Genomic DNA, 26488 nt, shown 5'->3' with positions numbered 1-26488 from the left:
GTTATCTTCTTCTTACACTTGTGTGATGATGACTTTCTTTTGCTTTACGTCGTCGTTGTTTATCATTTAAGGTCCCTTATTATGCTAAATGTTTCACAATCTCATTTCTCAAAGACAAACAGGTAAAATAACAATAACAATTACAAGTATAATTGAAATTCCAACTACAAATTACAATTAAAATTGCAGACATTACAATTACTATTTAAATTACAATTACAATTATAATTACCATTTACATTACAATGACAATTAAAATAAAAAGTATAATTAAAATTACTTTCCAACTTACAATTCCAATTACAACTAAATTACGCGGTCATAATTGCATTTAAAAATTACAATGACATGTCAAATTACAGTTAAAATTACCATTCCAAGTACAATTACAAAAAATATTACAATTGTAATTGCAACTAAAATTACAATTACATTGATGTAACCCAGTGAAAAAACGGTGTACTGCGCTGTTTAAGGTGACACCGCTAGAGGTCAGTGTGCTGTTTGTGATGGGTTTGTGGGCGGTTGGATGAACAGAAGAAGTGACGGTTGGACGACAGCCAAGTAGAAGCTACTGCGTGTGTATGAATCAGTCTCTAATTCCAAAAGGTAAATATTCTAAATATTATTAATTCTTCTGAGTTCCAGAGATTGTGATGACAGAGTTCTAGAAAGAACAGATCGTCCACTAAGAGCGCAGCAGTGTGGGGATGTCAACAAGGAGGAGGAAGAGGAGGAGAAAGAGGAGGAGTCCCTCCATGAAGTAGAAGGTTGCAGTGGTCCTGTTCTGGCAAAAAAAAGGTTTGGGTCTTCTTCTCTCCTTTTTTTACTTTCTAGATAAAGTTCACTCAACTGCCCTGTTGACTTTTTTTTGCCATTTTCCACCTAAATGTTGTCAAAAGTTGTTTCCCTTTGCATGCCCTTGCATGTGCTCAGACTGTTGCAACAACTGCACAGGAAATGTTATGACATCAGATGTGTTTACTACTGAATGTGGAAGCTTTCACTCAACTTTACTTGAAATGTGAAAGTAGAAGTGTTTCTCTTCTCGTGTGTTTTGTGAGTCCTGAGCATTTGCCACAGTCTCCCAAAGCCTCATGGGAGATGTAGTTCTAAATTAGAAACATGCCTGAATACTTTAGTGGTGCGGACATAGTTACACAATCCTGATTCTAAGTTCCTGGAAATGTTTTTCATTTCTGCTTTACAAATTTAAAATGGACAACTTTTAACCCATTCGGGCAGGGGTTTCAAACCCACAACCAGCTGTTAGGGTTAGTACTAGGGTAAAGTTAGGGTTTAGTTTGTAGATTGTGCTCATGTGTCAAGTTATGGTTAGGACGAGGGTTGGGGTTAGGTTAGAGCTATGGCTAAGGATGGGTTAAGCCAGGGATGTCCAGATTGTGGTGAGGGGGCCATTTGTGGTCGGTACTGATTTGAATAAAAATGGAAAAATAAGCAACAAAGAAAAAGTAATAGCCTGCTTTGCCACCTATAACACACAGCTTTGACTTCAGAAAAAGAATATCATATTAAGGGTAAAATCTGGTGGTGGTAGTGTGATGATCTGGGGCCGTTTTACTGCTTCAGTACAGTTACATTTGTTAAGAAATATGTAATTTGCCAGTTCTAATTAGTTGTAGGCAAAAACCGTTCATTTCAGTGAACCAGATCATTCCAGTTCATTCAGTAAAAAGATTCGTTCATTTTGTTCATTTCGGTCAATTGGTCGTTAGCCTGTGATCTCCCCCTGTGCATAGACCCGGTCAGCTGTGTCGACTCAGTCCGTTCACTCATGTTCATGTTCGTTCTGACTCAACTCTCGGTCATGAAGGAACGGCCGACGAGTGTCGGTCAATCTCTCGGTCTCGGTCTTTCAGTCAGCTAACCCCACCCACCCACAGAGCGAGGCAATAGGATAAGACAGTCAAGCACGCAGATAGTCCCGCCCTGCAAAAGGACCTCTGACTCTCCAGCCAATCAAAAAAAAAAAAGTTATTTTGACCCGTTCGTTCGTGACCGACACACCACTAGTTCTAATACACGTGTTCATGTTTAGAAGATGTCTGTGGAGCTCCTCCCTGCGAGTCCTCCGAGTGGGAACAATGGGTCTCTTCAAGCCACCAAAGTGGGAGGAAGTAAACCTCTACATCGCTTCATGAAGGCTCAACCTCAGAGTGTTGGAGTGAGATATCACACAGCCAAAGCTGATCACAATCATTGATTATTTGTATAAGTTCACAATATCACCTGCTTTATTGCTTCACTGTTGCCTTCACATGTAAATTGCAGGTTGTTGTTCTGGTTTTGGGCGTATCTTTCTTTATTACATCCATTATTATGGCAGTAGATAATCCTGCTAACCAATTATGGAGGCTTTCCCCACTGGGGTACATCATTGGAATACAGGTGAGGTCAGACAATTTGTGTTAATTGATAACATTTCAGTGAAGTTCTTGTTCTCTCCTTGCAGTTCATCTTATGTGGCATTCTGTATATTATCACCGAGCACAACCCAACCAAGAAAACTGTAAGACTATTTAGTAATAATTGGAAGCAATGTTTGTTTTAAGGGTAGATGATTCCTGTTGTCCATCTCTTACCTTTAGGTGACAGCATCCCTGGCTCTTGGCATTGTGGCCATCGTGGGTGCTTTCTGGATGATATTTATTCTTCTCACCAATATAGAACACCACTATTATCATAGAGACTTTGACTACTTTGAGTTCGACAACATGACTCTCATCGAGGAAGACACATGGCGGTCACAGGCTGTGGTAATCACACTGATAGAAGGGGCTTGTAGGGTTTTAGCATGACATGAAACTATACACACAGTCAGTACACTGTCTGATCATTTATGATATAACATTAAATATATGGATTTTTTTAAAGGGAACACTATGATATTGCTTGTCTACTATAATTAAGTGCAATGATAACACACCATAAAAACAAAACAATCTCAAATAAATCTCTGCAAACTACCACCAAGACAAATATTATCTGGGAAAAACTGTTGATTTTGTTAATACTTGGGTTGTTTATATTGTTTATTTTTCTATATTGTGTATTTTGTACTGCTTAACTGACTCTGTACTCTTGCTGCTGTGCAATACAAATTTCCCCACTGAGGGACGAATAAAGGCACATCTTAATCTTAATATTATGTTAAACCTCTCTAACAATGTCAATCAATACCTAATAATCAGACTTGTGTCCCTTTGTAGGTCCTTGGGTTGGCAACAGAAGCCATCTTTGTGTTCTATGCTATTGTTGGCACTATTATTTTATTGGTGATGTCAGTGCTGGCTGGAGCTGCTCTGCGTTCTACCAAGAGTCAGGTACACAAACATGACCTAGCAAGGCTGCCTTGACTTTAAAGCCATCAATAATGGTGTTTCTCCTCCACTTAGGCCACTGTGGTGATGTCTACAACAACCACTGAAACGCCTGCTCACTGACATCGTGAAGAGTCCATCTTTGTGAGTACAAAACTTACTACTACTACTACTACTACTATGAACTATACGAGCAATAAAAATGTTTAATTTTTCCAATTTACAGTGTTCCCTCGGTTCACTTGTTTCTGGACTTTTTTTGTGCAATTTTGCAAGTTTTTTTTAGTTTTTTTACAGCATAGGAACGCCGTTACGTGCCGTGACTTAATTGTTGGATTGGGCCAGACAATCATTTAATGGGCTCAGTCTAAGGTTGCTTGTTGAATTTCTGTTTCATTTATTGCCGGGCCCTAAACCTCATTTCCGTGGTTTTGCAAAATAAATTCCCTCTAAATCATCCTTCATGTCCGTACTTTTATGTCACGTTTAAAAAAGAAAATCCCTTATTGGGGGATATTTTGGGAACATATCCCCTGTTATAAACTAGGGAACACTGTACCTACATGAAGTCATATACTGGACAGGTATACTACTAAAAAAATGAACATCTTATTGTCAATTATAATTGTACAGAAAACAACAATTTCATTTCTCTCATTGCTTCATGAGAACATTTCATTATTATATGAGTGGAAAAAAATTTAAATTAACTACAGTTAGTAAAAAATAATAAGAAAAAAACAGCATTGTAATTTTATCACACTAAAAATTATATAAAAATATTTTAAAACAGCTTTAAAAAAATGAGTCTGGCAAAAAAGGTAAACAACCCCTGAATAAAAAATTGACTTAAAAAAAAAAATATCTATATTTTGTCTGGTCCAGGTTGTACTCTCACCCACTCGTCAGCCGGGGTAGGCTCCAGCTCACCCGGGACCCTGAAGAGGATCAGCGGTGGAAAATGAATGAATGTTTAACATGCGTCATAGTTTTGGGATGGACTCATCACTGAGGTCACATTGATAGCACATGTTAGAGGAAGTGCTAAATACCTCTGTGTACACAGGACATTTTTTGCCTGTTTGTTTATATAATATCCTATAATAACCTGTTTAAGCCATTTGTTCTCTGACAAGGTCAGATGAAATCCTATCTAAAGGTTAAGTACTGCTAAATACTGCTTCCTTTTGGCATATAAACATGATATATACTTTGTATGCTGTATAGGAACACTACTTTTGGTATAACACTGTTTCATAATAAACAATGGAAATTCATTTTAATAGTGCTGCGTCATTTATTCCACAACCTGGAACTCTGGATGAAAAGTTTCTACGGAGGGGATTTGTGATGGACATCATCGCAAGATCATTGTTATTTTTTTTCTCAGTGTATATATTTTGGCACATAAAATATATAATTCATCTTAGGTCAGTAATAATTCATAAATATGTGATAATAAAAAAATGTACAGCATACATACATATTCACGCATATATTCATACATATTCAGTAGACTGAAACAATGTGATGTCAAACATCACCTCGGTTGATGTTGATGTAGTTTGTGTAGAAACCCAGATGAGTTACAGAGATTGTGATGATGGAGGTCTGGACTTTGTTATGAAGAACAGCTCGTCCACAAAGAACACATGTCAACGAGGAGGAGAAAGAGGAGGAGTAAGAGGAGGAGTTCTTACAAGACCAGGACAGTTGCACTATTCTTGCTCTGGAAACAAGGTTTGAGTCTTCTTCTTTGAGTCTTTAGCTTTCTGGGTTTGTTTTTCACTTCACTCGTCTGTTGAGTTTTTTTCTATTTTGCACGTAAAAGTTCTTTCTCTACTGTTCTTGCATGTGGTCAAACGGTTGCAACTGCACAGAAAATGCTGTGACATCACACATGTAACTAACATGTAAGCTTTTACACTCAAGTTTACTTGAAATGTCAAAGTAGAAGTGTTCCTCTTGTCGAGTGTTTTGTGAGTGCTGCGCATTCCTGACAAACTCCCAAAGCCTCATGGGAGTTGTAGTTCTAAATTAGAAACATGCCTGAATGCTTTAGTGGCGTGGACATAGTCAAACAATCCTGATTCTAAGTTCTTGCAAATGTTTTTTTTTTTAATGGACAACTTTTCTTTAGAAGATGTCTGTGGAGCTCCTCCCTGCGAGTCCTCCGAGTGGGAACAATGGGTCTCTTCAAGCCACCAAAGTGGGAGGAAGTAAACCTCTACATCGCTTCATGAAGGCTCAACCGGAGAGTGTTGGAGTGAGATATCACACAGCCAAAGCTGATCACAATCATTGATCCATCACCATAATGTGTTATTTGAAGTTCACAATATCGCCTGCTTTATTGCTCACTGTTGCCTTCACATGTAAATTGCAGGTTGTTGTTCTGGTTTTGGGTGTATCTTTCTTTATTACATCCATCATTATGGCAGTAGATCATCCTGCTCACCATTTCTGGAGAATCACTCCCCTGGGGTACATCATTGGAATACAGGTGAGGTCACAGAATTTGTGTCTTCCTAAACGTTTCAATGACACATGATGTTCTTGTTCTCTCCTTGCAGTTCATCATATGTGGCATTCTGTATATTATCACGGAGCACAGCTCAACCAAGAAAATTGTAAGACCATTTAGTAATACAGTGTTCCGTCGTTTTATCAGGGGATAGTGAAATCCACATAGTAGCCAACTGTATTTGTTTACAACCATTATGTACGTTTTAAGGCTGTAAACACCTTCACAATACACTTTATACACTTTCCTCAGACAGGTACACATTTCATCACATTTTCCTTTAAACACTCTCAAAGTTCAAATTTTGTTACAATTTTTACACAGGAACTTATTAAGTGACTCACCATATTCACTCTTCTGATATGCCTTGGCCCGGCGCCATTCGACTGTAGCGTTTCTGTATCCTTGTTAAACCATATTGCTCCTGTTGTACTCCACCTAGTCCTCCATCAACCAAAGACTCATTTACAGTATGCCATTGTGGTGCCCAGCGATTATACAGCTATGACCGCTAACAAAGAGGAAACACGGCAGTGGCGATCTACATACAGCCAATCAAAACGTAGAACCCAATGGGCGTGATCTCCCTTAGACAATCGGGACTGCTGTGGCTGGCTACACATACTGAGACGAACTGGACATGTCTGGACACGTCTTGAACTTTCAACTGCTTATACAACACCCTCTATTGGTAGCAGTAGTAAATACAATAACACACATACTCCAATACACCCCAAGGATGCAGAACAAAATGCAAAATTGTTCACCCATGACAGGTGAGCCCGATGTAACGAGGGAACACTGTATTTGGAAGCAGTGTTTGTTTATAGAGGATTCATCCTGTCCTTCCTTTTCTACCCTTAGGTGACAGCATCCCTGGCTTTTGGCATTCTGACCATTTTGAACTGTTGTTGGATTATATTTAATCTCATTCCCAACATTGAAAACCATCATTTTCAGAGGCAATTTGAGATCTTTGACTTGGACAACATTACTGCCATGGAGGACGCCATATGGGAGCCACGCGCTGAAGTAATCACACTAGTAATTTTATAAAAGAAGTGGCTTGTAGGGTTTTAGCATGAACGTGACAAGTCACAACTATACACACAGTCAGTACACTGTCTAATCATTTATGACATATAATTAAATATATGTATTTTTGTAAAGGGAACACCACAATATTGCTCATCAACTATAATTAAGTGCAATGATAACACACCATAAAAACAAAACAATCTCAACTAAATCTCTGTAAACTACCACCAAGACAAATATTGTTATGTGATGACCTCTCTGACAATGTCAATCAATACTTAATAATCAGACTTGTTGTGTCCATTTGTAGGCCCTTGGATTCACAACAGAAGCCATCTTTTTGTTCTATATTTTTGTTGGTGGTATTATTTTATTGGTGATGTCAGTGCTGGCTGGAGCTGCTCTGCGTTCTACCAAGAGTCAGGTACACAAACATGACCTAGCAAGGCTGCCTTGACTTTAAAGCCATCAATAATGGTGTTTCTCCTCCACTTAGGCCACTGTGGTGATGTCTACAACAACCACTGAAACGCCTGCTCACTAACATCGGGAAAAGTCCATCTTACTGAGTACAAGACTTACTACTACTACTACAACTATGAACTACTCCAGTGCGAGTTACAGTACGTATGGGTTTAAACTATATTTCATTTTTCCCATCTACCTACATTAAGTCATATACAGGTATACAAAGAATACAAAAAATCTATTGTTTTATTTTTTTTCATTTGGCTTCATGAGAATTGTAAATATTAAGTTATGATAATTTTTTAACGGTTAAAAGGGTCTAAAAGCATTTTAACAGGCTAATATTTCATTATTATATGAGTGGAAAGAATTATTCATTCAGTACAAGTAGAGCACATTGATATCCTCTATGATGTACATTACACTGTGTATGTTGTATAGAAAATCCACTTTTGGTAGTCAAATATCAATAAACTGTCTCTTCGACAACACTGTTTCATAATAAACAACGGAAATTAATTTTACTAGTGCCGCATCATTTATTCCACAACCAGGAAACACAGATACTTCAAATGCACTTACTGCTATCTTGTGGCACTACACCCACAGCTGTTAATACCAATGCTGTTACTTTTTATAAACTATATTTTATACACTTACGAATAGTACAGTGAAGTATACTTGAAGTAGATTTGGCTTATATTGAAAAGTATAAAGACTAAGTACATTAATACTGGGACTTGTACTTATACTTTAGTATACTTCTTACTGCCACAAAGTCCTAATACTTAGTATATCTTGCTCCACATGCATAATAAGGTCGTCGTTGACTTGTGCTTAACATTTATAAATTAAAAATATGCCAGAGTTAAAAACTTTACTGTATGTGAGCTCAATTATCTTAAAAGTCACACAGCTGAGCTAGCTAAGCTTCTCGTCAATTCCAGCTCTCGCTGCGATGCCGCGTTCTCACTGGATGCTATGCCTTGCACTTCTTGCCATGGTCCCGCCCCCTTCCTGGCAGCCAATGAGAGTCGCCTATTTTTAATTAGAGCTCATCGCGCCATTTCAAGCCCCCACATCCCCCACAGGTGGCGTTGACGACTTTTCGGCATGGAAGGAGAAGACATAGCTGAGCTAACAAATCTTTTTCAGCATTAAGATACCACGTATTATTTCAAGGACAATGCTGTGGAAGTTGGGAAGATTTCATGGATGAGTGCTGACGATCAGCAACAGCAAGTAAGTTGTTAATTATGTTGCTTTCCAGTTAGCTTGATTACATTTACATCTATACCAGATAATCAAGCTAAACTAGCAACACAATAGAATGCTTCATATATATTTTAATGTCTGCTTATTTCAAAAGGAGGTAGGTCCATGGCAAAATACATAGTAAAATAGGTAGTGAATTTGACAGAATATACATAAATAATTCAGCATAGACTGTAAGTATACATTTATTTTTGCATTCTTAAAACTACATGTTTGGCCTGTGACAGTTTAGAGGTGTTTCCATATTTTAATAGGCCTTTCAATATGTAAAAGAGCTCTCACAAGCCATTAATTTGATCTTGTTTCTTACACAGACAACTACAGTGATCTCTATAAGAGACAGGAGTTCATAAAGGGTGACCACATTTGGCAAGTGGGAACCAAGAGGAAGCGTAAGCCCAGCAGCAAGTGGAAAGATGTGGAAGAGGAGGATCATGAAGTTCTACCAAGTAGGTACAAAGGTAGGTACAGTACCTCGATGAATACCTTGGTATACCTTGAATACCAGTTAATTGGAACTGGCATTTTTGCATTATTATTTTGTGTGTGCATAAAAATGAAGTCTGATGAGTTTTGAGTTCCACATGGAGAAGCCTGATTCTTTGATGACATGTATTGTGGTGAAGTAGACTAACGCCAAACACCAATAGTGCTAAGTGTCTCACTATCAATATGCAAAAAAAATGCCACTATGCTAATGTTAGCAAATTCATTAAGAACTTTTCAAGTTATTTTGAACACAGCCAAAAACATAACCTCCGTACTGGGCTAATTAGAGACCCCAGCTTTTGGTGGACAACTCAAGGAGACTTGGCAGTTAATTGGAGCATTTATGGGATCTAGCTGAATAATTTGATTTGACTGGCTGAGTTGTGTAATTTTGTGATTGTGTATACACTGTGACCAGCAGTACGGAAAGGCATCAAGAGGTCCAGATAGCCTCCCTTGTGCTACCTTAAATCGAAGAGACAGACTGATTTCTAAAGCCATCCCTGACATCCCCGCAGCGCTCGTGCACACTCGCATATGCTAAGTAATGTGGTACTGGCACGAAAACATCAAAGGTCATCGGTTATTTTTTCTCTCCTAATTGGGGAAAAAAGCAGCTGTGCATTTGTGGTGTGCCATTTATTTATTCTATTTTTCTATTGAAGCGGAGGCCACTATTTGAGGAAATATAGGTAAGAGTACATACTGTATATGTAAATATGGTTCTATAGGTCTACTCTGAATGAAATGTGCAGGAGGAATTGCTTGATACATGTACAATGAATTAAAATGAACTGACAAACAGCAGGGCTGCACGCCGGTCCAAGTGGTTAGCACGAAGGCCACGCAGCTAGGAGACCTGAGATCAATTCCACCCTTGGCCATCTCTGTGAGGAGTTTGCATGTTCTCCCAGTCCATGCGTGGGTTTTCTCCGGGTACTCCGGTTTCCTTCCACATTCCAAAAACATGCAGGTTAATTGGTGACTCCAAATTGTCCATAGGTATGAATGTGAGTATGAATGGTTGTTTGTCTATATGTGCCCTGTGATAGCCTGGCGACCAGTCCAGGGTGTACCCCGCCTCTTGCCCGAAGACAGCTGGGATAGGCTCCAGCACGTCCCTTGTGAGGTAGAAAATGAATGAATGACAACCAGCAGAGAAAATAAAACAGGTAAATACACGTTCAAAGCCCAGACTTTACTTCAGGGTTAGACATTAACAGGTACCAAAGATAAGACCAAACTTTTGTGGCTGGAAACGGCCTCTTTTGAACAAAGAACAAAAACTGAACTCATTTAAAATGTACAGGTATGAAAAGGACCTTTACATCACTTATTGAAGGTATTACTATCAATACTAATCCTTACTCAAGTGCATGAGCAATTTGTGCTGCAAAAGCATCAAAATAATGCATCTCTTTTTGCTACTACAAAGACATCTCACACATAAGACCGATGTGAATCACCAGATTATGCCAACCCAATGTTTTTGCTTGGAAGACTGTACAAACATCACAATCCAATGTGACAACTTGTCAGGTAGAAAGGTGATAAAAGCAAATTACACAACATTTGTTAAAAAGCATTCCATTATTAAAAAAAAAGACAAAATAAATGAAAAGCTATTATAATGTGCAAGAACCATCATTAAAGTGAGGAAGATGAACATAAACATAATCTTTGCATCCACTGAGTCATAAATAAGTAGACTTCCCTGAGTCATCTGAACCAGCCAGGAGACTCGTGCAAATAAAAAGGCATTTACATTACTTTACATCATTGTGTGACATAATACTCATTTGACTATTAATAATGCATATAAGACACTGTATGGAAGCTCCTCTCACCTGTTAAAATGGTACCTTTTCCGAAGTATTTCTGGTAAACTACTGAAGCAAGATAGGGGTGTCACAAGATACTCTGTTAATGAGAAGAGAATGGATCTACGAGTTGAGATCTTCATATTACTTTTAAGAACGGTACAATGGAAAATAAAAATATGACTATATATTGCAATTTATTTCATCTTATCATTTCATGCCTAGTGCTCATAAGAGTTTTTTTTCTGAATCTGAATGAGAATTTTAATCTTGAGATCTTGTGGCACCCCTAATAGATAACTACACTAAAAGCGAAAACCAAAGTTGACACACTCCTGGGACAATTCTGTGTTGTCTTCGGGGACAAACACTAGGCCCCACTAGTGAACAGAAACAAAGAACAACATAAAAAAAACAAACAGTGGCTCTCAGAACGAGGACAATGTATAGAAATCCTGAGAGATGGGCTGACACAATGCTACATCACATCCTACCAACAAATCACACCAAATTGTTGCAAGCTCAAAAGAAAATATTTTGAAAACAAACAAAGTGGTACCAGTTGAGTTAAACATTCATGTTATACTGTATGCACTGTATTCCTGTAGGTAGATGTAGTATATCTGCTTGTAGGTGTACAAGTAGAGCATGTTGCTCAGTGGTAAAATAATGCATAGCTTAAGATCAGTGCTTTTTACCCCCCATGAGTCACACTCGTTGCACCTGTTGTCCAGCAGTGGCAGAAGCTCAATAGAAAATAACTTAAAAAGACATAAATGCTCCACAAACATTCAATGTGTTAAGACATGATTAAGACATAATGAGTTCATTTGAAATAGTAAGGAAGTGCATGTGTCATTAAAAAAAACACGTCCTTAAAAGCAACTCTAGAGGTTGCAGCATGCCTGTGAGGCCCCTATTTGTGCAGCATGTGTGTGTGCAGAGTATGTCCGAGCCCTCAAGGATCAAACTACTGTTTTTTTTCCAGAACTTACAGAGGTGTCAGGTGTTTTGTTTTTGAGAGTCCAGTGAGAAATTTGGATCCAGTCTTGGCTGATTTGAGAGACCTTTGGTGTCATTGTCCCGGACCCCTTCAAACACCCAGGGGACACCTGGGTGATACTTACCTGTACAATGCTGGCTGTAACAAAAGTCAGATGCTGCTAATGCGACGACGAACTTGGGCCAAACCACTGTTGGAGCTGAGCTACGGCACGCTGCATCTGTCCAAAGTAGAAGTCCACATTTCTGGAGAAGTCCTGACAGACTGTGGAGTGGACGTCCCCCAGCGCACAGTAAAGAGTGGTGCCGCCCACACTGATCACCACGGTAACCAAACAAAGCAGGAAAAGAAGCAGGCATGAGTCTCTCCCACGAACATCTACAGAAAGACAGGAGACAACACCTCAAAATAACTCCCAGACATCATTATATTAGGAAAGTCATGTGTCCATATTGGGTACTACACAACTAGCAAACAAATGCATACCACTATCAAAGCAGTCATCTGCGACTCTGAAGTGGACTCGTTTTTTAGCGATTTGTTTATCGGGCCTGGAGTCTGAGCTTGCAGCCAAACTAACATCATCAACAGGGAAACTTCTCTTCTTCAAGATGGAGACGAGGCCATAGGCAGGAGACATCTGGGAGGGCAATAAAAACAGGATTATCTTTCAGACTTTAACACATTTTTCTTCATCCCATAAGTTGGAAGTTGTGGGACCTCTAAAATGGAAATCTTATTTAAAATATAATTAGTATAATTCAATCGCACACCAAAACTTGAAGCCTACTTTAGGCCTAACTGGACAAACCGTTTCGAAACAAACATTCAACTTTCTCCTGGAATAGACTGGTACTGTTTTTAACCTTAGATGATCCACCCACCCTATTGGAAGATTCACCCTTCCCTCCATGGCCGCTAGATGTCAGTGCATTACACAATAAAAAACTGAACTCCGTACCACATCACAGACCCTCCCTATGAGATTTACTACTCTGCAGTACTGGGAGGTGCTTCTGCATATGGAATGTCCCAAACAATCAATATTGTTTTGAAGACAAACGGCGAGTCAGCACAAATGAAGGAGATCAACTAATTCTTACAGTACGGCTGCCCTTATTTACAGATTAACTTTTTTTATACCTTTATATACTAATGTATTTGTTCATTTAATCTATTTATTCCTTTTTAAGGAATAAACTAAAGCAATATTTAGTTTACTATTGCACACCATTATCTTCTAAAATTGGTAACCTGGTACAAGTTAAACACAGGAAATCAACACGCCTCTGCTGTCTCTGCCTCTTGCTTTTCTAACATGTTGAATTATGCAGTGTAAACGTGACATATTCCAATGTTCTTTGTTAAGCATGTTTAAAGAAACAATACCATTACAAGTAGAATACACTAAGTGCAACAGGTATATAATATCTTAGGTTCAGGTAAATGCTAATTAGTGTCTAAATCTGCAGAAAGAAAAACCCATTTCACAGAACCAGCCTATATATACACACACACACACAAGATGCAAACCTCCTCTACAGTGATGAGTCTAGCCATGTCGTCCAGTGTGGCGCCTTCTCTGATGATATCACTTTGTTCAACCTCATATTCTTCCTGCTCCTCCTCGCTGCCTAGCTTGTCACCATCCTGGAGTAGGGAGCTTTCATTACTCTCCTGTAGTGAATAATAGCATGCAGTGCTTATGCTTGCCCACATGTAAGAAACAGCAACAGATGTTGTTCCAAGGTAACATTTTGATCTGAGACAGAGGAAGTCATTGGACTGTTGAGGGCAAGTCTACAGTCAAACTAAAAGATTAACTATAAAAAAAATGTGATCCCACTTTTGTACCTCTATCCCTTGACCAGACTCCTCATGTTGTCTCGGTTCTTGAGCTTCTTGGTGCAGATGTTCCACCTCTGCTATCTCGCTGAACAGTGTCTCCACTTTGAGCGCTCGCTTCTCTTTCTCGCCCTCCTCTTCTTCAGTCTCATCCTCCATAATCAGTGCTTCTGCTGTCTCTCCCACATTGCTGACTTCTACTTCTTCCCTATCCACCTCCTTTTCCTGTGCTGGACTCAAGTCTCCACCCTGCTGCTCTGCAGGCTTGGGCTGATCCATTTCTCCAGTTTCAGAGGGGTGCAACATGTTTGTCTCGGCTGAATTGGTGTGTTCCGGACACTCCCCTTGCTCCCTTCCACTGCCCTCCTTCTCCTTAGTCAGCTCAGTCCCATGGAAACTGACCCTCCCTTCTAAATTGCATTCAGGGTGCTCCCTGTCTTTTTCTGAACTGTCGGGGGAATTTAGTCTTAGTGACAAATTAATGGAGGGCGTGACCGTGGTCTGTGGACAGGAGGGATCTTGAGCTCTCTGCTGCATCCTACATTCAGTCTGCTGAGCTGCAGGAAAAGAAACACAAAGTTGGAAGTGGCAGGTATAAAAGAATGCATGTGTCTTAATGCCAATTGGCAGACCGGCCATCAGTGAAGAAGAGTGTGAGGTGAAGGGTCTACACAGGCCTTACTTTACCATGACTTTGTAAATAGATACAGTATATGTGTGCAGCAAATGAGATGATTTCCAGTAGAGTCAAAGTCTGCAGAAGAAGCTCTCATCCTGCCATATCATACACTGACATAAATATTGAAGTGTTTTACTGAAAATTACCCTCAACCAAATCAGTTCTTCTTTTCAAAATGACACCCATCACGACCAGCTGTGCTGTTGTATATTTTGTTAAGCATATGCAGCATGTACAAGACATCAAGTACAAAGCCAGCAAGCAGGCCTCTTTCCCTATTTTTTTCTACATTTGGGTTCAAACTAATCTGCCCCAAGCGCCGTAATTGCCAACATATTTTTTTGTGCACATTAAAAGGATGTGCAACAAACTCAAAAATATTGTCAGACAGTCAGCCCCACAGCGTGTACAAGTGAACAGAAGCAAGTGGGTGCTAGTTGCGTGTAACTTTAACATTTAAATTCCTTCCAACAAGAAGAGTTAGTTTGTTTTACAGGTAGTTTTTGTGATGTAGTTGTTTAAAAAGCACATGTCACAGCCAATGGTCACAAAGTTATTACAGGGGCAGGTTTGGATGGCAAAGTCAAACATTTATTATTATACATAAACATATTTTACAAGTTATCCTAATCTGATAGTAAAACTTTTAGTTGAGCAAGCTATGAAACTACACGTGTCTGTAGTTCATCTCAGCAACAATCCTCTGTCAAACATGGAGCACCATAAAATACAGTCGTTAACTACCTCTCTTACACAACTATCTCTAACACTCGCTCACCTGATGGATGTTTAGGCAATGTTCCCTCCTGTTCAAATGTTTGCATTAAGTAGTCCAGAGATGCAGACTGTAAATATACAAAAGTATAAAGTAATTTCACACCACATTCTACAGGCATGGCACATGAGCCACAACATGTACAACACAGATGAAATAGTGTCTTACCGCAGCATCTACAGCACTTGGTCTATGACGAGACAGACAAAGCGACATGGTGAGTCTTCCTCGTTTAAGTAAATGAAGATGTGCTGTGAAGATAGACGATGCTTCTCTACTCTCCCAATCTAATATTAGCCTGAGCATATTTCCCAGGCTATTACAACGTGTCTGTGTGTATATGTGTGTCAGAGTAAGAGTCAAGTGAGGTGAAACCTTTGCAGAGCATCGGCTCAAATGTCTCAAAGTGCAAATGCCACAGTTTTATCTTAAAGGATACAGGCATGTGTGCCGTAACAGTGTGCAACACAAACGGACTAATGCCATGTTGGTCTGTTGTTGTTATTATTATTATCATATCAAATAATTTGTTCATCTTGTTTGCATGTTTAATGTTCTTTCGTCATCTTTTACATGAATTTTAAATACATTTGACAGGTGTCACAGTGTACACTGAGGAAAAACACAAACTGACCGAGTGTGCGTCTGGCAGATGTCTCTGAGAGTGTCCAGATGTCGGGCTTCCAGACTAGGGGAGGTTCTCGCACACCGACTTTCTATCAAGTACCAGACAGCACAAACAAAGAGAGACATATTACAAAACTTACAATTGTTAGACTCCAAACTTGGGCTCAAACTGGTAACTGACCAATTAGAGGAGAGTAGGCTTTTAGAGGCGGGGTTATAACATAGCATACAGCTACAATACTGGAAAAATAATTATGGCTTTGTTGATTTAATTATTGGAATCCGGGAGAAAATTGTTACCCCTTGTCTTGCTGTTGGATAAATATGTAGATAGACAGATATATAGATGGTGTGTGTTTACCCCACTGTTGCTGGAGAGCATTGAGGTTGTCCAACACTCTCTGGTGATAGAGCCTTTCAAGCTGGATACACCGTAAAGCCAGTTGGTCTGAACAGCAAACGTTAAAGGACAAAAGTGACGGGCACTGCAGTAATGACATGTTGATTGCACAAATATTTTCATAGATTTCTGGTGACACCTTTTACATGAGAAAGCATAGGAGAACAAAGCGAAACTGTGAAGAGAAGAGGAGGAAGTAAAGCTCATGTTTATGTATATCAGCAACCAACCATTACACAATCCCCCTTTGACAAGCCTCTCTCTCCAACCAGCCCTATACATGCATGGCATAGCAAAGCCAGCTTGCCCATCTCTTTGACTAATATAATCCTCTCTCTGTTTCGTAATAGTCTGCCTTATCTGCTTTCAGATAACTCTGCAAGTGAAAGTGTTGCACTTTTCCTTTCTCTGACTGATTATGATGGTACATTGATTAAGCCCAGCAGTTCACACAATGGCAATGACAACAATTTTACTGCGGTAAACACCAACCAAACAAATAGTTTTGTAAAACACATCTTTGTAAACATCTTGCACAGCTTATAAATCAGAAAAATCATCTCTATTGCTTACAGTATGATAAGGATACAATCTTCATGACGGACAGAGGCCTCAGCGATCTGCAGAAAGAGATAACATCATTTGATGAATTTTTTTTTGTAATTTCTACGTAATTGCACAACAAAATTGGAAGATTAAACCAGGAAATTGAAAAATTAACATCCGTTAAAAATGACACCGTCAATGAGAGAAAGGAGGAACCACTCTTCAGGACAAAATAAGGGGATGGTACATTCAGTCAGTGTCACTTTTACGTATGTAGCTCAGCTGATCACAAAACAAGTGTGTGTGTGTGTGTGCGCACGAAAGAGAGCGAGCGAGAGAGACAGAGTGGCAGGGAGCGAGGACACAAAAAGCTCTCACATTTCTACTTAAAGAACCAGTACATAATATTTAAAGGGATCTACTGGTTGGAAAAGAAACATCAAATCCATATTCATACATGCCAAACACAATGAAATGAAGGTTTTGCAAATAACCCATGCCATCAAGTTAGAAGTGACCGTGAGTAACAACGCCAGTTTTAGTGGCAATTCATATACAGTCAGCTCGGGCCAGTGCCTGTTTTTAATGCTTCAATTTGAGCCTACTTGTTTAAGATCAGGTTTTTATTTTTATAAACATAGTGAACTGGAGCACCCAACTAGTCTCGAGAAAGTTGAAGACATATACAAGAAATCATTTACAAAAGCTGGGACCAAAAGTCAAGCCTTGTGTACCTCCCTTGCCCATTAATGGTGACTGAAGGCACAGTCTCGGCCTAAAAATCATTGCACATTGTATTCAATATTAGTATACGCTAATCATGTACCAGCTTGCCTAGAAGCATATGAAACTGGAGTTTAGTTCTTGCATAAGTATGTTTAATAGACAAATAAACATACGCTGTACCTTGAACTCCCCTGTTAGGACACTCCCTGCATCGGAGGAATAGCTTGTTTGAAAAATCGCTTGCAGCATGTACAATTCAAGTTTTACAAAAACAATGTATGTTGGGGAAAACTACTATGTTCCATTTGTAACACGTTCTTTGCAAGCATGCATAGATATATCCATAACTCAAACTGACGCAAATACTGATCCTAAAACACACATCTAGACTTCCAGGTCCGTGAGAGACACACAAGTAATCAGAGCTCACTCTGAGCAAGATGTTTGTACATGTTCCTTATGAATGCAGTTCATGACATTGTGCCTTCAGCTATAATGCAACTAGAGAACATGGATTTAATAACCGGGTCAAGAGCTTTTTAAAACTAAAATTAAGGGTGGGGCTAAGGCTGTTACAAAGATGTGAAAAGATAGTTGGCAGTGATGTTGGAAGACAGACAGACCTGATGGAGGTCTAGTGGAAGGCGAGCATCATCTCCTCGATGGGCCAACTGCTCCAGGGAGTCCATCAGAGAAGAGGTAGGCCTTGTAGTGCAGCCAGTGGGCACTGGGGTGGAAGTATAGCTTTCAGAGTGTAGCGGTGCTGTAGAGGATGAGGACTCTGTATACACCGTGGTGAAGGCTGTTGTTTGGCTGGCAGAGGTAATGGAAGTATTGGGCCTTGAGGTGGATATCATTTCTGAAGCCCCACTGGTACATGTGAGCATAGTAAAGGTTGGGAGAGGTTCTGAAGGGGATGTAATGCTTCTGGCAGTAGTTTGTGAGATATGCACAAATCCGTCAGTGCAGCTCAGCCCAGTGTCTGAGGTTGAAGAAGAAAGCACAGGCCCTGTGGTGAAGGTCATTCCTGATGTGCTGGAGGCAAGGGGTCCAACGTTGAAGCCACCAACATCCACTTCTTTCTGACCCAGTTCCAAGAGGCTGATGGGCGATAACACTTCTTGGATGACAGGGGATGTAGGTTCGGGACTTGTACCAGGACTGAAAGGATTCTCCAATATGCTTCCTATTGAGGATGAGGAGGACAAATAAGCAAAGCACACCTTGAGTGCTGAGACAAAAAGACTCACATTCCGACAGATCCAAGACTTATCGTTGTGAAAGTCCCTTTTTACAAATGTGCTCTATCACATGGTCTCATTCTCACTATTCTGCAGCAATGGTTTAGTCCATGCAGTGTATATTGTGTTATGTACCTGTTTCTGAATAGGAGGAATCAGTCATGGGAGTATCTGGGGAGCGGCAGTGAATTCGGCAACTTGATGTCTCCGATTCTTCCTCCTCATCCTTCATCACCTCATCAATGTCCTCTTCTCCTTCTTCTCCGTATCTATCTTCCTCTCCCTCCTGGTTGTCCCCATTGTTGTTGAGAAACTCTCCAGCTCCAAATTCATTTTGTAGAGCTGAGGAATGTTCAGTTTGAGTCTCATTGAGGTTTTGGGAAGTAAAAAGATTAGGGTGGGGTGTGTTATTATCACAACGCTCAGCCCCACCCACCACAACTTGTGACATTATTCTGCCCTCGTAGTGGAGCTGACCTTTGGACAAGGAAATAATACACAAATTAGTAAGAAATCTAATGATGACAATTAGCAGTTCATATTTTGTGTAAAAAGATGAGACATAATGAAGTGGTCACTCACCACCATGATCCATCAGGGTCCACCCTCACAACCTTTGATCTTTCTGCTTGCAGTGGCACCAATCAGACAAGCTTTTTTTCCAGGAGGGAGAGACAACAAGAAGGAAGAATGTTTGCTATGAGACCTCATAATACAAAATAGTCAGATTCCATTCACCAGTGTGAGTGAAATGGAAAAGGACACAATACAGGTCTAACATCATTCCTGGGTTTCTAAAGAAATCCTTCAGGCCTAAAAGGACTATCCTATCAACACCAGTACATAAGTGTCACATAAAACTACAAACACAACTGCCAAGACTTGAAGTACTGGCAAAACTGCTCTGTTTGTGCCACACATTTTTGGGATATGGTACAGTTGATATGATACATTTAGGAATATGCTATCATTTATTTGATCTACTGAGATGTTAGTTAATGACAACAGGTGTTTTTTTATCAACAGCATCCTACTGTCTGTCCCCCACAGAGCTGTCTGTCCATACAACAACCCACTCTTCCTCGCTACGGGGTGCCATAAATAATGAAAGGCATGTGAAATGGAAAGAGCTAATCAGCACACATGATAGGACCCACACGTAGACTTTGAACCGAGACGACATATACCTAAAATATGGACAGACTACACTCACAAGACACTTCTTTACCTACACCAGCACATTTTTCAGAGCTCCAAAGGAAGCACTGAATCAAAAATCACTGAAAATAATATTATTGTAACAATACGAATCGGAATGCAGTTTGCAGCGGTAATGATTGATTAGCAAAGGCATTATATTTAGCTTTGGCAGTGAATCTTGATGACTCAGGTGTACCGAATGACGTGTCCGTTAGTCGGTTTAATCGCCGGATCTATCCACTGTGTTTAAAGCTATCACTTTCAGTTAGTTCGGTAAAAATGCTTTGACAGCAGACATTATACACCCCCCACCCCCCACAGCTCGTGACGCTAACAAGGTGAGCTGTTTAATGTGTTAGCTAGCTGCACGACATGCTACATGGTGGAATGAACCCATTTAGGTTAAGCTAATCAGCTGTAACGGCATGATTAAAAAAGCCGAGATACATTAGCTACAGTAGCTAACTAAAACACACTACCCCATTCGAGACATTTTAAACACTTCTGCCAGCTTATATTACAAAGCCGCCGACCGCTAACGTTAGCTTACGTCCACATCTGCTCACAACACCAAACAGCTTTATATTTTACCCAATGATACCTTAGTTTAAATGTGCCTTACCTCTCTTTAGCGTCAAAACAAGCGCTTCACTTCTTCCTCATCGCTAGCAAGGTGATCCAACAGCAACGTTGCCTCCCACTGCACTGGCAAGGTTGGTGAAAGGGTGACAGCTTCTGGTGTCTCAAGTGACACCTTGCTTTATGATGTTGAAGCAATGACAGTCGTCAGCCACTAGGGACGTTGTTGCTAAACAACACTATGTGTGCCCCTGTCGCCATCTTCAGGCTCCACGTTGTCATTTGATAAAAATAATCTAACTGTGCCAACTATCTTAAAACCGGGGTTAAATGTATTTGCATTAAAGCAAATATTTATGATCATAGCCATGAAATATGTGCAAACATTTGGCTTTCATGTCAAAGGAGGAAAGCTTTTTTGCCTTTGCCATCGGGTGAAAATGTGTAATAACACAGAAGGCAGACTTTAGCACATTGTGCTGTTTTTCTCTCTGTATTGTGCCCCCTCTTGTCCTTGCACTCCATGCCTGTCTCAAAATGCCAGTGGTTGTATTTTCTTCCAATTCTGTTCAGAAGTGTATGTTACTAAAAGCACAAATGGACCCAAGTCTTCCAAACAAATTTAAAAGAAATCAAAATTATTTTATTTCATTTAATATATTATTTTCATGTGAAACATAGCATGAGAAAACATGTATTGTCTATTCCAAAATAGAAAAGTGTGGTGTTTTATAGGAGCATAAATGTGCTTGAACGGTGAGTTACCTTTCCCAACCAAATTAGACATAATTGGCGTACAATTTGTAAATATGACATAGGCAAACATTTTTAAAAGACAATACATATTACAGTGAAATACATGTTTAAGTAGACAGTCACTATGCTTAGTGCCTGCTCCTCCAAAAAATATACAATCTATAAAGCGCTGCTGAACTTTCCTTTAGTTGTTTTGCATGTTATGAGCCAGTTTGTATATATATGATGACAATGACGTTTGTAATGTCCATGTGTTTAGCATGGCACAATGTCAATCATGATAGAGCCTACATCATGAAAATGCCAAGTCATGAACATCAATTCATCTGTGTATGTGTCATACATAAATTAATCCTTCTGTATGCCTGTGAATATTCACATTCATCCAGGTCATTGTATTCTCAGGGCATTCAATTGATTAGACTGTCTTAGAAGACCTCACGCCTCTCATCCGAGCAGGCTTCATCAGTTCATGCTGAAAGACGAGGTGGGACACACACCAGTCAATCTAGTCAGAGTAGTTGTGATCGATTGAATGCCCTGGGAAATCCTTATTTATATATACACACCTTTTATGATTGATTGAACCCTATGCACATGATGGTTGTGTCAGTTATACTATGAACACCTCAGCCCCACCTCTCTCTCTCTGTGTTCTCCAGGATCTCGTCATAAAGCCAGCTCTGAGTGAACTCCTGGCTCTTGTCCATCAATTGGAAGAGTTGCAGATATTCATGTGGAAAAACTTGACCAGTCATGATGTCCGTCGGCAGTCCCACCTCTGATAATAACTTACTTCCACTGTCCGGTGACCAGAGGCTAAAAGAAATTAATTACAATTTTTAAGGTATGACCTGTATTATTAATTTGTTCAGTTTGTTTATGATGGCTAATTATTCATGTCACTATTTCTCAATATCTAAGACATGGGAAAAAAAAATATGAGACCATCCCTTGTTTCTTTAGTTTACGTTTCATTTTAATGCCTGGTATGACTAAAGGTACATTTTGTTTGGACAACAACAAAAAAACTACTTTTGTTGGCCAAACAAATGTACCATTAGTTGCACAAGGCATTAAAATTAACAAAAAAAATAATTCTAAGAATCATGGGAACTGTAGTTCTTGTGACATGCTTAATTTAGGCACAAAAATATGGTGAGGGATGACCGTACTGCATAGGGAAAGCCAAAAATCAGTATGCAGATCAAAAAGATCCACTCATCCATATTTAGTGTTTTAATTGTGTGTGTGATATCTTACTTTAGCCTATCAACGAGTTTTTCCTTCCTCTTTGCCAAACACTGTTTAACCATAACCATCAGAGTGGAGGCGCTGGTGGGTGTGAGACCGCCAGAGAACAGGTCTGCCCTTGGAGTCAGACGAACCAGGCACATGTGATCATTGGGAAGCTGAGAGGAGAGAGGATGATAAAAGCTAAATTGTATTAAATACGCATATGCAAATCAAGGTTACAATGCCATTTATCAGTCATGTGTTATTACCAGGCCTTTACGAGGAGATGACGTCTGTCTGGATGACACAAACGACTCCCATGGCTCCTGTACACACAAATGGATGACACATACTTCAGTTAGTAATACTTTTAAAGACTTTACTCCAAAAAGTGACAACCATAAGCTAATGTTAATTCAAATAAACATATTAGAAGCAACACGAGATCATAACGGCATACAGCCATGCTTAGTTTATCGCCGCTAAGTGGTTCCAATGCTTTATATTTGTATTTATAACACCAACAAGATCATTTAAATTAAATTCATTAAAAACTATGATCGAGTGAGGGTGCAATGTTCGAACCACGATGTAGCAAGGAACAACATACAACTATGTAGACATTCACGTGTCACACTATTAGGTACGCCTCCATAATGGAAAAAGATCCCAGACAAATAATGAGATGATACTGCTGGAGGGAAAAAAAATAATACTATTACTGTGAAGGTAGTTTGCAGCCGCATAGAACTGCACTTTATAATACAGATGAATAATACAGATGTTTTGAATATTTGTCAAGAAGCGCTTTTTTATGCAAAAGAGAAAATTTTTTTGTCTGTACTCCTGTAAAGCTACACACGTTGCCCCATTGCGTACCTTGTGAAGCAGCTCTATATCACAGGCTATCTGCCAGAGGACACTGAGGGGTCTGTAGTGCCTCATTTTACCTGGAGGTGTGACCAGAGTCTGACAGAAGAATAAGAATTAGGGTTCATATGTCATCAGCATTGTGATAGATGATTTCACTATGAAAATACAGTAGTCTTCTTACCAAGTATTCCCTCTCACTAATGAATAGGTTAAGCTCAACCCTTCCATATCTGTAGAAGGACATCCGTTCAAACAGGGTATAAACAAATTTCAGGAGGTTGGCGCGCTCACTACGCTGAGGTAGGATGCCCACAACTTTCACTGGGATGTCTGATGAGATACAAACACAATTATAAATTATAATGACAGGGCAATAGTATTTCATTGCTGTGTGCATGATAATGCGTTACCCACCATCCATCCAGTTGGCTTCTGTTATTCCCAGATCAGAGAAAAGTTTCTCCGAGGGTAAAACAGGGGGCTTGTAGTTTCCATCCCAGACAGCATCGAGTTTAAAGAAGTCACAATGAACCACTTCCAACTGACCATCAAGATGGCCTTCCAATTCCTGATGTGATGAAACATTTGAATTAATCAGCACATTTCCAACACTTAAGCATGCATTGTAGCAAAGTGTGCCTACTTTGCTACAATGCATTGCATCACAATGAATACTTTGAGGTTCGGTACCTGCAAATCAGGAAGGAAGGTTTTATCTGCCTCAAGAGCCACAACTCTTTGAGCTCCAGCATTAAGCAGTGTCCTAGTCAACACCCCAGGGCCTAAATTCGACAAAAAATATGCATGCAGCTATTATTTCCAATCCACAAAATAATCCATTAACTCGAAAACATGACTATGATTGACTCCTATGCTGAACAGGCAGACTTGCACACAAAGTAGCAGCACATACCTGGATGACATTCAAAAATAACACTCTTGTCAGTGTGTAGGTCAGGCCCGAGGTGGTCTGCTACCAGTTTAGCCAAGTCTGGGTCCACTAAGAAGCGTCTGGCTTTCTTACAGGTGTGAGCCCGCCGTACATTCTCCTCGAACTCACCCAGGTCCAGGAAGTCAAAATGGCACAGACGACGACGCTGGCCCTGGAGAAAGATACACCAAAATATTTTTTGGTAAAAACTACAACATATTCCCTCAAATATCGGGCTCTGCTCCGATAGTTTATATTTTAATATATAGTACTGTCATTTATATGTACATATCTATACCATTATGAAAATCCATTTGTACAAACACTGTAAAAGTCTTCCTCTAATAATCACCATACTTCTCAGGCGCTCTCTGCAGTTTACAAATTAAGACACCCAGTCACTATATGAAAATAGACTGTAGTTGGAGAACACAACACAAAACTAAGGGGGTAATAAACTACAGCTTCTATGTTTGTTTACCTTTACTGCCACAGCAGACAGGTTCCTGTGTGTGAGAGCTGAAGAGTTGGACGTCCTCTCTGCACGGGGCTGCTGAGCGCTCACACCAAATGACGGCCGACCAGGCCCAGATGAAAGTGGATCAAGCGTGTAGGCCCTACTTTGCAGCACGGGGACCCCAGGTGCAATGTCGGTTACCAAAACTGTCTTCCGTAAACAAGATTGACTTCTGATGGCGGGGCGGCAAGTGGAGCGCATGGCCAGCTCCAGTAGCCTACACATCTGGGTGGACATGTTGGACATGTAGGTAGCTATGCTGGAGGTAAGTCAGAGGGTCCTGAAGAAGTCCCTGCCAAAATGGAATAGGTAAAAGGAAAAGGAAAAATTATGACTACTTTAGTACATTCCTGCTAAAATTAACTACTTCGAAATTGACAATGATTTTCTTTGATCTTAGTGTAGAAAGCCGCTTATATTGTAGAAACCCGCTTATATACCATAACACTTCAATTTACTAATATTCCATCATCGTAGCATTGTATTTTGTTGTGAGAATATTAATTGGCAATGTATACCGTGCAATCACGTGGAGAGGTGCAATTTTACGTAACAAAAAAAGCATGTTAGCAGTTAGCATTGAGCAAAATGCTCGCCGATGGCAATCGTGATATTATTTAAGTGCAGAGTAAAAAATAGCAAAATGTTAGAGACATGACGTGTTTCCGTATTGCATTAAGAACTTATCACTGGCGAATGACCACGTTAGCCCACTTGCTAAACGCGAACTTGCATAGCGAAATAACATTTCAAGACATCTAAAAGATGAGTCAATGATACACACCTCACAGTAGACGACTCTCTATATATTTGGTTGTAACGATGACAGCGTTTTAAAGTCGTTTCATTGCAGCACGTTTGTGGATAAACTGTGACATTGAGCTCTCGACATGCTGACCCCACATTTGTTATGAGTGCGCCAAACGTTCTTGGGGTATGGCAGTCGCATGATAACGACGTCACCGAGTCAGCCATATTGGTCGGGGCAGCAAGTCAAGCGAAGATGCGTTTACTGAAAAAAAAAACTATATCTGATGAAAACAATTCGATAGTACTGTAAACAAATCAAGAAGAGAACTCGGGGGCGGGGGTTGCTTTTTTATGTTTAATATATATTTTTTTAAATCACTGATTCAAAGCAGATCTATGTGACACTAAGTAAACGTGGTGCCGTAATATGTTAAATTTCTTATATTCAGACAATATTTTTTAAGGTTTGTTGAGTGGAAAATCTTATTTAACAGTTGTCTATGATCTATTTGGACTGCAATTAGGTTTCTGTCAGATCCATATTCTCACATTGGTATTACTGATAAAAACAAGAGTGATGCTAGCAGAGTATGTTGTGTTCGTCATATTTCGTAAGCCAGAGCAGGATTGAAATGTAAAGTCCGACATAAATACAGCTAACGTAGTCACACAGAAATGTAATTTTGTTTTATATGTCGTACTGGCTATCACTACTCCTATTCATCATAATATGTCCTGGAACGCTTTAGGTAACCTTTGATTGGTTTTATTTCTTACGTTCACAGCAGCGTGAATGTATCATATAAGAGGCGGTTGTTTATTATACGTCATGCACGTTACACTCTTTTC

The 26488-nt window shown here is 39.7% G+C and overlaps 4 protein-coding genes across 10 annotated transcripts; 2 read left to right on the top strand and 2 right to left on the bottom strand.

The window, feature by feature from the left end:
- Positions 1 to 35: 35 nt before the first annotated feature.
- Positions 36 to 4618, top strand: LOC131139463 (uncharacterized). Of its 3 annotated transcripts, none has more exons than XM_058089110.1 (8): positions 36 to 800; positions 2058 to 2185; positions 2293 to 2409; positions 2474 to 2530; positions 2610 to 2777; positions 3231 to 3344; positions 3417 to 3485; positions 4227 to 4618. In XM_058089110.1, exons 2-7 carry the CDS (start codon positions 2063 to 2065, stop codon positions 3462 to 3464), a joined length of 627 nt encoding a protein of 208 aa, XP_057945093.1. In that variant the 5' UTR covers positions 36 to 800; positions 2058 to 2062; the 3' UTR covers positions 3465 to 3485; positions 4227 to 4618. The 3 variants fall into 3 exon arrangements, with proteins under 3 accessions (XP_057945093.1, XP_057945094.1, XP_057945095.1); XM_058089111.1 differs by having other exon boundaries at positions 36 to 801; positions 2063 to 2185; XM_058089112.1 differs by having other exon boundaries at positions 36 to 801; positions 2060 to 2409.
- Positions 4619 to 4901: 283 nt separating this feature from the next.
- LOC131139887 (uncharacterized) lies at positions 4902 to 26149 on the top strand. Of its 4 annotated transcripts, none has more exons than XR_009132314.1 (12): positions 4902 to 5081; positions 5485 to 5607; positions 5728 to 5844; positions 5915 to 5971; positions 6730 to 6897; positions 7214 to 7327; positions 7400 to 7526; positions 8527 to 8613; positions 8961 to 9107; positions 21995 to 22179; positions 24468 to 24574; positions 24868 to 26149. XR_009132314.1 is itself a non-coding variant. In XM_058089841.1 (7 exons), the coding sequence occupies exons 1-7, from the start codon at positions 4923 to 4925 to the stop codon at positions 7445 to 7447; spliced, it is 789 nt and encodes a 262-aa protein (XP_057945824.1). In that variant the 5' UTR covers positions 4902 to 4922; the 3' UTR covers positions 7448 to 7976. The 4 variants fall into 4 exon arrangements, 1 of the variants encoding a protein (XP_057945824.1); XR_009132312.1 differs by having other exon boundaries at positions 5482 to 5607; positions 24868 to 26148; XR_009132313.1 differs by lacking the exon at positions 8527 to 8613 and having other exon boundaries at positions 5482 to 5607; positions 24868 to 26147.
- Positions 10299 to 20824, bottom strand: cnsta (consortin, connexin sorting protein a). Of its 2 annotated transcripts, none has more exons than XM_058089836.1 (13): positions 20620 to 20824; positions 19380 to 19450; positions 18933 to 19274; positions 18180 to 18742; positions 16874 to 16904; positions 16246 to 16332; positions 15892 to 15973; positions 15426 to 15447; positions 15261 to 15327; positions 13813 to 14360; positions 13492 to 13608; positions 12445 to 12598; positions 10299 to 12336 (listed from the first exon to the last, which is right to left on the bottom strand). In XM_058089836.1, the coding sequence occupies exons 2-13, from the start codon at positions 19390 to 19392 to the stop codon at positions 12119 to 12121; spliced, it is 2244 nt and encodes a 747-aa protein (XP_057945819.1). In that variant the 5' UTR covers positions 19393 to 19450; positions 20620 to 20824; the 3' UTR covers positions 10299 to 12118. The 2 variants fall into 2 exon arrangements, with proteins under 2 accessions (XP_057945819.1, XP_057945818.1); XM_058089835.1 differs by having other exon boundaries at positions 13492 to 13635; positions 20620 to 20820.
- On the bottom strand, positions 21230 to 25840 carry tfb2m (transcription factor B2, mitochondrial). Its single transcript, XM_058089837.1, has 10 exons — positions 25674 to 25840; positions 24854 to 25181; positions 24355 to 24544; positions 24132 to 24223; positions 23856 to 24009; positions 23623 to 23771; positions 23448 to 23537; positions 22838 to 22894; positions 22596 to 22744; positions 21230 to 22151 (listed from the first exon to the last, which is right to left on the bottom strand). Exons 2-10 carry the CDS (start codon positions 25133 to 25135, stop codon positions 21962 to 21964), a joined length of 1353 nt encoding a protein of 450 aa, XP_057945820.1. The 5' UTR covers positions 25136 to 25181; positions 25674 to 25840; the 3' UTR covers positions 21230 to 21961.
- Positions 26150 to 26488: the final 339 nt, after the last annotated feature.

This window comes from Doryrhamphus excisus, chromosome 12 (assembly GCF_030265055.1).
Source record: "Doryrhamphus excisus isolate RoL2022-K1 chromosome 12, RoL_Dexc_1.0, whole genome shotgun sequence".
Taxonomy (NCBI): Eukaryota; Metazoa; Chordata; class Actinopteri; order Syngnathiformes; family Syngnathidae; genus Doryrhamphus; species Doryrhamphus excisus.
The sequence above is the reverse complement of the archived record's forward strand: the minus strand, read 5'-3'. Positions and strand labels throughout refer to the sequence as shown.